We start from the raw sequence: 12,753 nt of genomic DNA on the forward strand, positions 1-12,753 counted from the left end.
TTCACAACGTTACATTCACAACTTTCATACACATTCAACGTATCAAATTATTATAAAAGTTTCAGCAAAATCCCCTTTAAAAATTGAGCATTTCCATCCATGCACCTGATCAAATAAAACATTTATCCTACACAATCGATAATTTAAATTTATAAATGGTTCTTTTTATTCGTTCTATAATTTAATTATATTTTATTAATAATTAATAGGTTAATAAATAATATAAGATTATTATATTTAATTAACAATAATCTTGTTATTAATGTATATTTACAGCATATTACTATGATATTAAATTATGATAAAAATGAATATTACTAATTTAATTCAACATATTAATTTATTTAATGTTAATTTAAATTAATAAATAGTTCTTGTTCAATCCAGAATTGAATTATAATAACTAATATGTAATAATGTATTGGTACGTATATGTGTGCATATAGTAGCATGCATACATGATTCGGAGCATTATCATTACTTTTTTTTTATTCTTTTAAATGTATTTAAAAATATAATTACAAATATATATACGATTTAAATATTTTCTTTTAAAAAAATTATAATAAATTATTAACATCTTCAATGAAAATTTATATATTTAAAAATTAATAAAGTGGTGCCCAAATTCATTTATAGGCTTGACTAATACACCAAGTTAACAAGTCTGTCCCTCTACCTTTCTCCACATAAATATAAAGATTTTAATCTCAATTCAAAAGCCCATAACGCCCAATACTCAAATCTGAGTCTAACTAAAGAAAATTATGAATTTACCGACTAAGCAACCATAGTGACAATTATATACTAGAATATTTTACAAAATCAAAAATATTTATTTGTGTTTATTAAATTTGTTTTATATAGTGTCATAAAAGTATTAGAATTCACACACTTGCAATAATATAGTATTATTAGCCTATTTTCTAAAACAACAATGAATCATAACTATGTCTTGAGATAAGACGGGAAAAGAAATGGCAGGAAATTTTAAATTGTTACATTCTTGGTCCTCTTTTCTTTTGCACATTTTCTCAGCAACCAAACAAAGCATTGGAGATTTAAAAAGAGAAGCATAGCAGCAAACCAAGAAGTGCAAGGAAAACACAAATACAAACGAAATTTGAGAGGAAAAAAAAATCATATTGACAAAACAAAACCCTAATAAGCTAATGTTTTCAAGAACAGACGAAAACCTTTGAAGATCGTTGACAGGTAAGAAATGATCGAATACAATGCAACTAAAGCAAAAGGGGTCAAAAATTGAGCCCTCTCTCTTTCTCTCTTTTCGTCTCTCTCCTAGGGTTTCACCATCAATGTTCTGTGAATTTAAAGTTAATTTTATAAACAAATATTTATTGGTGGAAATCTTACCCCATCCTCTGTTTATATAGGAATTCCTTAAGCAGACTCCCGAGGAGCAACGGTCACCTACAACGCGTCCGCCCTTTGCCCTCTGCCTCAACAACGCAACGATCACCTACACCTCCTCCTCCTCCTCTCTGTCTCTCTGCAATGTCAGTCTCTCTGTTCACGCACAGAAGAAAGAAGAAAGAAGAAAGGGTTGTATAAGGGACGAAATAAATCTCGCTGGATGAACCAACGAGATGAGATTTGCCATGCGTCCAACGGCAAGTGGATGAGCCCTTAATATTCCAAAGCAAATCTCGCTGGATGAACCAGCGAGATTTGTCATGCGTCCAACTTTCCCAACCAAATCTCGCTACTTTGTCCGACGAGATTTGTTTAAATATCACTGGACGAAGTAGCAAAATTACATCAGGGTCATTCTAGGAAATACTTCCCAAAATAGGGTATTATTTAATATATTTTTTAAAAAAAAAGGTTAAACCGGGAAAAAACTCTACTTTCTTGTATCACCTTTTATATCTCTCTAATAAGCTCGCAAACTATTTGGGTTGGACTCTACCATATTAAATATTAATCACGACATTAATTAATTTTAATTTTATTATTTTTTATATTTTTCAAGTAATATCGATGCTATATACATTTATTATATATCATTGTACTTAATACTAATTTATAACTAAGACAAGTTTAATCAAATCAAATTTGATCTTTACAAATTTATTTTCAAGTTAAGCTCAAACTCAAAATTTCTGAAGTCAACCGAGCTTAAGTTGAATTTTGAGTTTAAAATTTCAAGTCATGATAGAGTTTGAGCATTTTATATGTTAATTTAATATAAATAGATCCCTAATTCCATCTTCAATGAAGCTTTTGCGCCTGAAATGAATGATAGCAACAAATATAATTAAAGGTGATGAAAAAAGAAACAATATAAATTATGACAATTGGATCCACACTTTAAAAAGAAAAAATTGCGATAATTATTGTTGGCCTTTGTTTTTGTATCTTAGCTTGAATTTTTAGAGTTGATTATCAAAAATTAAAATTGTAATTAGGTAATTGATGTCTCTACATATTGCATAATCTTAAAAGTAATAATAATAAATTTGAGTTCTCCACATAAATCAATGAAGATACTATAATCAAAATAATAATACAATTGTTTAAAAAAATATTTAAAAAAGAAAGTTGATAGCACATGCCCATTGTTAGTATATACTGTTAAACTTGGTTTGATTTTTAAACTTTCCAAAATACCCCTAAGGTTCCTTCACTTATTTGGCTTCGTCATCTAAGAAGGAATAACCTAATTGTGTATAGCAAGATTACTCCTCTAATAACACCCTAAGGTCAACTCAAATAAGTCTTAGCCCAAATCCTATAAGACATAAACCTCCTTTCCAAAGACTTATCTTTTTGTCAAGGACAAAAGACATTTGCCTCCCCTAAAATTTGGTAAAAAACCAATAACCTCCCTTAAGGTTTCAAAATTTTCAAGGACATCCCTTAAGGTTCAAAAATTCGAAAGACCCTCTCTCAAATTTATCAAAAAGACATAAATCTTCTATTATTTTTTATTAAAAGATAAGTCTTAACTATAAGGAGAGTTCTATAAAATTTTTGAAACATAAGTAGAGATCTTTATCTTTTTACCAAATCGCAAGAAAGTTGAGTGTCTTTTAACCTTTTGTAAAATATAGGAGAAGATTTGTGCTTTTTTGTCAAACATCAAGAGAGATCACTATAATTTTTAAAACTATATAAGAAGTCAGTATCTGTTATCCTAAATATTTATCACATAATAATATAAATATTATTGTTAGTTTACTAATGTAAAATCATTTTAATATATTAAAACCCTTTCAATATACAAATATCAATGCACATGCACAATAGAGGAGTCAATGCATAGTCATGGCCATCATTAGGGTTGTACAAAAATTACCAAAAAATCAAAAATCAGATCGAAAATACAAGCAGATTGGTTTCCAAAAATTTAAATTTTTGATTTCGATTTTCAATTTATAACCGAACTGAAAAATCAATTTATATGTATAAAAAAATATAGAAAATAATATGACTAGTTAATGTGTGTGTGTGTGTGTGTGTGTAGGGGATTAGGAATTTAATTTAGAGTTTCACTCCATTGTCCAACTTCCACATTTTTCTTTTGAATTCTAAGTTCTCACTTCTCTCTGCTCGTGCAGCGTGCGTCCCCCCTTGCTAGGCTATAGGCCAATACCCACGCTAAATTTGCCTCTCCCCCATATCACACTCTCTCACTCTCAATCCAATCTCAAGCTCAGCTAGGTCTCTCTCCATCTATCATCGTCTCTCTCACTTCAAATCTGCCTCTCTTAGTATCTCAGTCTCTCTTGAACTCTTAGCCTTTGAGTTGCATCAGCACCGTCACTGCCTGGTGCATGCGGCGACTCTGCCTCTCTCCCGTGTCTTCAAAGCAATCATAAGTTTTATATGTTTTGTTTTCTTTTGGGATGTGGTGGGCTATGTTCATGTTATCTCACATCAAATGTAATGTAAATGAAGTGTTTTACTCTGAATGAACATGAATGTGTTGACTTGTCTTATTTTTTGTTTTCATTTTAATCTTTTCAAATTGTTTGACTATATGAAACAAGTTTACGAACATATGTTTTTTTTTAGTAGTATAAAAACAAATATTACAACACTTTGAATGTATTTTAGGTTAAATAGGAGGTAAATGTAATATTCCTTGTGTGACCATATGATTTCTATGTTTCAACTAGTCAATTAATTAAATTACACATTTTATTGGGTTACCTTAAACAAACCTCATATAATAAATTTACACTTATGCATGATTTTTATAAATGTTTGAATTTGAAGACAACATAAGTCTTAATACAACTCCTTGTTCGAGCCAATGCCCAAGTCCAAGTCCAAACCCAAGCATGAATACAAAATTAGTGGATAATGTTTCTACTTCAGAAGAGGAAGTTTAAATCAAAATAAGAGGTATGAGATCATTTTACTAGATTATGTGTTAATAACAATGCAAAGGTAAAAACTCAATGTTAATATTATCTAAAAATGTTCTGTACTGATTCAAGAAAGAAATTGAACAAGACCATTTCTCAATTGTTGATGCATACTTGACATAACATCCATGCATACTTTTATGAATATGAGATATATGTGGAAAGATTACATCAATGTATTGAAGAAATTTTCCCAAACAAGGCGAGATGCAAATCAAAATTTATTGCTAACTCAAAACACTAACGGGATAATATTTCTCATCTTTAGAGCTTGGAAAGTGTGACCGAGTAACGAATGATGCATGCATGCCTCCATCATATCATGTGCATATATATATATATATACACACACACATATGGTGCTATTGATTCCATCATATAGCTACGCATACACATCAATATTAATTAATTCCATCTTCTTGCTTGCAACTGGTTGCTTGTGGATCCATTCAAAATGCAATAGCTGGACTTGTGCGTTAAAGTGAATTGTCTTGAATACGCCTACCAATGTTATTTCGGCGGGGGGCTATGGATGGGGCGACCCCTCTTTTTCCTACATTATACAAGTGATGTCCATACCTGTAGTGCCTGTACGTACCACTTATGTTTAATCAATTAATTATGTCAGCTTAAATTTTTAATTTAAATTAATGGAATGTTTAATATATTAATTACTTATCGGTTTGAGTGTGAGGATAACTGTGATAATTGGAGGTCTCACCCAATCCCCATTGCGAGGAACAAAGCAATATTTAGTGATGTTAAGTACGAATATGATAGTGAATTTCATGCTATTGCACAGGTACAAAAATATAAATATAAAAATAATATAAATCAACTTAATGTTTAATTATATTAGTACAAATTTTGCTTTTGAATTAATTAATTGTTTTATTTTTGTTGTTCTAAAAAAGTGCCCTAAGTGTAACGAAGTAGGTTTGCTAAGGATGTTGGAAGGAGAAGCATCAAAAGCCTTTATGGAAGATGGTTATGGAGAAACGATTCCTCCTCAACAAACGGTGATGACAATAGAAGTAGAAGGAAGTTTGAGACTTCGACCCAAGGTGAAATGCAACTTCAAGTAGATAGCTGATTTTCGCATAGCCTCACGGGAATCTTATCGCATTGTTTTCGAGCTATACTACGACAACAGTGTCTGCGTATCTGTGGATCGCGTTAGAGATGTAATATTCCTAAGAAACGACATTCTTTCGGCAAGAGTAATCTAACAAACATTCTTTGCACCCAACTACATTTCTTCTAAAACCGACTCCAACAGTCTAACTAGCAATCAATTAATTAATTAATAAGCACTCATACATATAAACACACCCACACGCTATAGTAAGCAGTCTCTCACGCACACAACACACTATAGTAAGCATTCACACGCCCCCGCGCACGCACACACCATAAATGGATGTTCAAATTTAATTATTGAAAAAAAATAACAATTATTAAAAATTGTGGGTGACTGCTTAGTATAGTGTTCGTGTGTGTATTTGTGTGTGAGAGAAAAAGAGAACTTACTATAACAAATACGTGTGTTTATATACATATATATATATATAAGTGCTTATTAATTAATTAATTACTAGTTGGACGATTAGAGTTGCTTTCAGAAGAAATGTAGACGTTGGAGTCGCTTTCAGAAGAAATGCAGTCTGGTGCGAAGAATGCTTGCAAAAGCACTCTTGCTGAAAAAACGTCGTCTCTTAGGAGTATTCCATCTCCAACGCGATCCACAGATACGCAGACACCGCTATTGTAGCACAACTCAAAAACAATACGATAAGATCCCCCTAGGGCTATGCAAAAATTAGCTATCTACTTGATGTTGCATTCCACCTCAGGTCGAAGCCTTAAACTCCCTCCTACCTCTACTGTCATCACCGTCTGTTGAGAAGGAACTGCTTCTCCATCATCATCTTCCATAAAGACTTCTGCCGCTTCTCCTTCCAACATCCTCAGCAAACCCACTTCGTTACACTTAGGGCACTTTTTTAGAATAACAAAAACAAAACTGTTAATTAATTCAAGAACAGAGCTACTACTGATATAATTGATCATTAAATTGATTTACATAATTTTTTATATTTATATTTATGTACTTGTGCAGTAGCATGAAAGTCACCATCATATCCACACTCAGCACCACTAAATATTACTTTATTCCTTACTATGAAAATTAGGTGAAACCTCCAATTATTACAAACAACCTCATACTCAAACCGACAAGTAATTAACATATTAAGCATACCATTAAATTAAATTAAAAACTTAAGTTGACCTAATTAATTAATTAAACATAAGTGGTACATCCGTGCACACGTACTACAAATATGGACATCACCTATACAATGTAGGACAATATTTACATTGAGCTTTTGCCTTTGCAATGTTATCAACACATAATCTAGTAAAATAGTCTCATACCTCTTATCTTGACTTGAACTTCCTCTTCTCACCCAACTCTGTTCCTGAAGTAAAAGATTTTGTATTCATGCTTTGGCTTGGACTTGGGCATGGGCTTGAACAAGGAGTTGTATTAAGACTTACGTTGTCCCCAAATTCAAATGTCTATAAAAATCACGCACAAGTGCAAATTCATTAGATGAGGCATGTTTAAGCTAACCCAATAAAATAGAGTTTTTTTCATTTATTTCATATTAAAATATTAAATAACAGTTGTATGGGAACTTTATTTCCCACTTTGATGCGTTGCAAAACTTGCTAGATGGTCCAGCAATTTTTAAGCAAAACTCATTGAACCATCCGGCGAAATTTAAACAAAAGCAAGCTTTGTATAATGGACAGTTAAATTAGTTAATTAATTAAATAAAACCTTAGAATGAAGGATAATAATGCAAATGAGACAGCTCTACAGCACATGAATACCTGCTCCATCTCCATTAGCAATATTGCCAAACATGCACATGTGTGTGTAGGCGCAGAGGATTTCATGATGATTTGTTGCAGCTGCTGGGGCAAAGAGGAGAAGAAAATAATAATGGGAAAAGGAAGAATAAAACAAGTAAGGATGAGGAAGCCATGAAAGACAGATTGAGAGAGAGAGAGAGATGCAAAATTTATTTATTTTTTTTGTGTGCGCATAAAACATATATACATAATACATTATTTTCAGTAGATTCATTTCAATTAATTCGAATTAAAATTTGGCTGGTTAATTAGCCAATAATAAACAAAATTCTGTCCATAGACCAATTCCATTAGCTAACTTTTTTCAACTAATTTTGAAATTTGCAGTGTTGTTGCATCAGTATCATATTTTGTCCATGCAAGCTCTTAGATTTTGATTTCGATTAATGTTGCAAGACTTCAAAAGTAGGGAAAATTTCCACATTGCAATTTGGATGTCAATTGATTTTAAAAAATGATGGAAATTAGTAGTGAAACATGGACTTCTTTCATGAAACTGTAAATTCACTCCAGTCTTGTGTATTGTGCTGTATAGTGAACTCGACCATTCAACTCTCTTGGAATAAAGCAAGCAAAAATGGCATGATAAGAACTTATCCTTAATACAACATCTCTCTGCAAACGAAGCGTTTTGGCTTATATTTTGCATCTCTCAGTCTCTCTCTCTCTCTCTCTCTCTTCTCTCTCTCTCTCTCTCTCTTTCATGGCTTCCTCATCCTTACTTCTTTTATATACTCAAACTGTTAAACTTTGAAAAGATTAAAATGAAAACAAAAAAATAATTCAAGTCAACACATTCATGTTCGTGTAGAGTAAGACGTGAGATTAACATGAACACAGCCCACCACATCCCAAAAGAAAACATATAAAACTTACAGCTGCTCTCAAGACACAGTCGCACGGGAGGGAGGCAGAGCCGCAGGCGCCAGGCAGAGGTGGTGCTGGTGCAGCTCGAAGGCTGAGAGTCCGAGAGAGACTGAGATCCTGAGAGAGGCAGAGTCGAAGTGAGAGAGACGACGATAGACGGAGAGACGGAGCGAGACCTAGCTGAGCCTGAGATTAGATCCGAGAGTGAGAGAGTCTGATTTGAGGGAGAGGCAGATTCAGCGTGGCTACTGGGTACTGGCTAGCAGCCTAGCAGGAGGGGATCGCAGACGAGAGAGTGAGAGTGAGAGACTGAGGGACGACGCACGCCGCACGGGCAGAGAGATGCGAGAAGAAGAGAAATGCGGACGCTGGACGGTGGAGTGAAACCCTAAATCCTTAATCCCCTATATATATATACACACACACATTAACTAGTCATATTATTTTATGTATTTATTTTTCTATATTAATTGGTTTTTCGGTTATATATTGAAAACCGAAATAGAAACCAAAACCGAAAATTTGAATTTTTGGAAACCTAAACCGTTAATACCGTAAACCGTAAAACCGAACCTTCTTTTTCTTCTTTTTTTGGATTACGCACCGAGTATCCACGTGTCCGTTTTACGGTCCACGTGACTAATCTTGAGTCCCTTGAAGTTGACCTCACAACTCCAAAGAGAGGATAAATTCAAGAATCCAGGGGCGGAAATGAATTTGAAAGAATTTGAACACTTGACCTCATAAAAGGCACTCTTGCAGCCCATACTACCACCTGAACCATAACCTGAGAGTTGTTTTATTATTTCTTAATGAGATATGTGTGTGTATTGTATTGTGAGTTAAATTTTTCTTTTTCTTTTTTTAGGATTTATTTTTAGGATTTTTTTTTGGCTTCTCATCCACTCATGGTTATTTTATTTTTTTCTATTTTTTGATTTATTTGATGGCCTAGGAAATGAAGAATACATTAAGAACTCCAGTTCAGTACTAAATCACATTTCATTGCGTTAAATACTTAGCAAGAGCAGAGTACAGAGAGCAACACTACAGAGAAGAGAGTGTAGAAAGAGATAAAGATTAATACAAAGACTCTGAACCTGCTAATCTTAAAAAGAGTTAAAATTAAAATACACTTTTTTCTATTACTATGCATGAGGGTCTGCTCCTGCTGGTCTTGAGCTAAGAAGTGGCTGGATTGCCTTGACCACAATTGTCATATTTGGCCTAAAGTCTGCCTCATATTGAACACACAATGCTGCTACTGCTGCCAGCTGAGAACCCACAAAACAAAGAAAACAAAATTTTCAGATCAATGATTTCAAATGCAAACTTCTAGTTGAATTGAGCATGAGTGTTGCAACTGCAGCAAGTTAGTAAATTCCGTTAGAAATCTTTCTAGTTATGAGTAGGCTTGAGAACACGTTGCATCCCCTCTCGTTGTTGAGGTTCCGCTTGGATTAAGGATTTCACAAGAGAACAGGAAAGAAAAGCAGAGGGTAAGGAATGGCTATATGTTGTTTTCCCTCATTTTCCTTGATTACCAAGCGAGAAAAATAGATTCCTTTATATTTCCTTAAATTTCTTTCCCTTTCCTTTCCTTTTCTTTCTTTCATATTTTTCGAGTTCCAAATTGTGCAAAGAAGGTATTGGGCATACCTTGGCAACAGCCTTCGGGGGATAGTCACTGTTTAGCTTGGGATCAACACACTGCTTTACTTTGTCCTCGCTCAATCTTGGAGTTGCCTGGATAATTTTAGGATGAAAATAAAGGTGTTAAGTTACTAAGTTGTGATACTAAGGGGAGAGGAGCAACACAGACCAAATCAACAAAAGAACACACACCCAAGTGACAAGACTTTGTTGCCCTTTAGGCATTGTATGATCTACTGGCTTCCTCCCTGTCAAAAGCTCCAGAAGAACAACTCCAAAGCTGTAAACATCACTTTTCTGAGTTATCTGCCCTGTCATGGCATACCTGAACATAAAGCAAAAGATCTGATGAGAGAAGGAAAATAGGTTTCACCACTACTGTAATCTGAAAATTTAGGCGAGCTACCCAAAAAGAAGAAGGAACTCCTAGAGGCAGTCATTTGAATTGATGGTACTCTACAAATTAAGGTAATACAAGCCTTACCAAATATGAAGTTTAAAATTTATATCGCACAACTATATGTGATTTTGGAAAAAGTGCTTTGAAGGTTTTACGGTAAGTGTATCAAAAAGGGAGAAAGGGGCTTACTCTGGTGCATGATAGCCAAATGTTCCCAGTACTCTAGTTGAATGCAGTCGAGCTGCTGTGTCGGAAGACTGACTCGACAAGTTGAAATCAGCGATTTTGGACATAAAATCATCGAACAGTAAGACATTGCTTGATCTCACGTCGCGATGAACAATGGGAGGGTTAACCTTTTCGTGTAAATACTCTAGGCCTTTTGCTGCACCATGAGCAATTTTAACTCTCTGGTTCCAATTCAGAACTGGACCTGGTTCAGCCCCTTGTACACCTTTCCTTCCTGCAGCAGCAAAAAATGACTAAAAGTGAATTAGCTGTCACATTTTTATGAAAAAAAAAAAGAAAAGAAAAAAGACCATCACTCTACTAATCACATACCATGCAAAATATCATGTAGTGAGCCCATTGCTGCATACTGATATACCAAGATTCGGTTATTTGCTTCCAAACAGTATCCCATCAACTCCAAAAAGTGCTCATGCTTAAGTCTTGAAACTATTGACAACTGCAACAAGAAGAATGGCGAAACTGCATCAAAATAAATCCTCAAATACAAACATTTTGTGAGGGCTAATGCTCAGAATCTCACCTGAGCTGCAAAATCTGAGTCAGGTTCTTGCGAAGAACCAGTGTCGAGCTTCTTTATCGCTGCAGCCTGGCCATTGCTTAACTTCGCATAGAAAACCCGGCCATAAGAACCTTCTCCAATCAATGCTTTCGAGCCAAAGTGACCAGTCAATCTATTTAACTCGTCCAGGGACAAAACTGGAGTTTCTATAGGTAAGACCTTCTGTGGAGCTCCGCTTCTCACTGCGTTGGGACTCCTATGATCTCCTCTCTCAGTACCTGAATTACAAGGAAGACAGTATGATACGACTACAAACAGCCAACAGGCAACAAAAACTGTAGTATGATACGACTAATTTCCTCTGGTGAGTCAATAGCTAGTCCTTACAAAACCATTATTGCTGTGTTTAGGAGGATGGATTTTGAGCCTTGGATTTTTGGTTTTTTAGAAAAACCAGATACAAAGATGTATTGAATTTGATTGAAATTCACACAATTCCAAATACAAGGATGGATACTAACACCAGGTTTCGAACAGAATATTTTGTTATTTCCCCAAATTTTTCCTTCAAATTTTCAACCCAGCACTGGGGATGGATGTTTACTCAAATGGGCATGGAAAATTAAGGAGCTAAAGACCAAGTGGAACGTAAAAATTAATAAATTAGCATAGTTTATGCAAATCAATTACCACCGTATGGATTTCCCCCTCTTGGCGGAGCTGTATTTTGGTTGGCAGGCGGGCCATTATTTTCCTCCTCCGCACCTCCGCAGCAAAACATAGCTCAGGCCGTAGGCTTTGCAAAAATCTCAACAACCCATCAACAGCAAAAGCTCTCCAATGTAATTAGTACAAGAAAATTCCTGAAATTCAAACCAATTCAACCCATAGAAATCAGATTTGGGTATTTGGGTTCCTTCCCCCACCACCTCTCCTGAAGTGCTAAAACATCCCAAATCCAAAACCAAAACCAACATAATAACACAGGATCGGATTTTTGTTTGGCAAGCGGGAAACCGGAAGAAAATTGGCAGAATAACCCCTTACCCACGAAGCTAAATCGGGCTCTAACGCTTACCCTTAAATAACAGATTTCACATTAAATCCTACGATTCTCAGCAAACAAAAACAAAGCGTAGGGAAATTTATCGATTTTTTCAAATATCAGGAAATCAATTAAATTTAATGTAATGAAGAAACGTTAATGCACCACGATAACCATAAATATTTTTTTCGTTTATTGAGAATGATTCGTGCGATTGGGAGCAAATGATAAGGAAACAATCAATCAAATGAAAAAAAAAAAAGGAAGAAAAAAAGGGTGAATCGAAGAACTCTGTATGTAATAAACTTGGGAATAGAACAGAGAGGAGATTATTAATTACCAAAGAGCCTGCGATCTGAAGGACCCAAGAAGGGGAGAAGAGATGGGAAATCTCCGAGAGGAATGGGGAGAGTTCTTATGGAGGAGGAAGAAAACGATTTGGTTTTTGGTTGCCTACTCCCTTGGGAGGCTCTGTTTTGGAGCAGAGGCACAAGTTTTTCCGGTTCGCGGGAAACTCGCTTGCCAGTGTTCAACCGCTAAAAGCCCAAAAAACTAACCCCTCTTACGTGCCCCCACGTTGAACGTTAGCATTGGATGCTGTTATGCCCATCCTACGGTCCATACTTTGCCACGCGGCGGGTGGTGATGTCCATCAAAACCATTGAGCAATGAGCATTTTTTGAGTGGAAAAAAAAATATTACC

General features: G+C 34.9%; 2 protein-coding genes across 4 annotated transcripts in view; both read right to left on the reverse strand.

Moving 5' to 3' along the window:
* The window catches only part of LOC131168280 (metal tolerance protein 4-like), a 33,261-nt gene extending 24,670 nt beyond the window's left edge, over positions 1-8,591 (reverse strand). The window contains exons 1-4 of the mRNA XM_058127598.1: positions 8,211-8,591; positions 7,293-7,373; positions 6,954-6,974; positions 6,831-6,874 (exon numbers count right to left, since the gene is read on the reverse strand). Coding sequence (XP_057983581.1) covers positions 6,831-6,874; positions 6,954-6,974; positions 7,293-7,358 — 131 coding nt within the window. The 5' untranslated portion in view covers positions 7,359-7,373; positions 8,211-8,591. The remainder of the gene's footprint in view (positions 1-6,830; positions 6,875-6,953; positions 6,975-7,292; positions 7,374-8,210) is intronic.
* Positions 8,592-9,189: 598 nt separating this feature from the next.
* Positions 9,190-12,501, reverse strand: LOC131168281 (probable protein kinase At2g41970). 3 transcript variants are annotated; one of them, XM_058127599.1, is made up of 8 exons: positions 12,391-12,501; positions 11,696-11,868; positions 11,027-11,283; positions 10,816-10,942; positions 10,444-10,717; positions 10,047-10,179; positions 9,861-9,947; positions 9,190-9,475 (listed from the first exon to the last, which is right to left on the reverse strand). In XM_058127599.1, the coding sequence occupies exons 2-8, from the start codon at positions 11,784-11,786 to the stop codon at positions 9,350-9,352; spliced, it is 1,095 nt and encodes a 364-aa protein (XP_057983582.1). In that variant the 5' UTR covers positions 11,787-11,868; positions 12,391-12,501; the 3' UTR covers positions 9,190-9,349. The 3 variants fall into 3 exon arrangements, with proteins under 3 accessions (XP_057983582.1, XP_057983584.1, XP_057983583.1); XM_058127601.1 differs by lacking the exon at positions 12,391-12,501 and having other exon boundaries at positions 9,350-9,475; positions 11,699-11,786; XM_058127600.1 differs by lacking the exon at positions 12,391-12,501 and having other exon boundaries at positions 9,350-9,475; positions 11,027-11,288; positions 11,695-11,786.
* Positions 12,502-12,753: the final 252 nt, after the last annotated feature.

This window comes from Malania oleifera, chromosome 11, assembly GCF_029873635.1.
Source record: "Malania oleifera isolate guangnan ecotype guangnan chromosome 11, ASM2987363v1, whole genome shotgun sequence".
Taxonomy (NCBI): Eukaryota; Viridiplantae; Streptophyta; class Magnoliopsida; order Santalales; family Ximeniaceae; genus Malania; species Malania oleifera.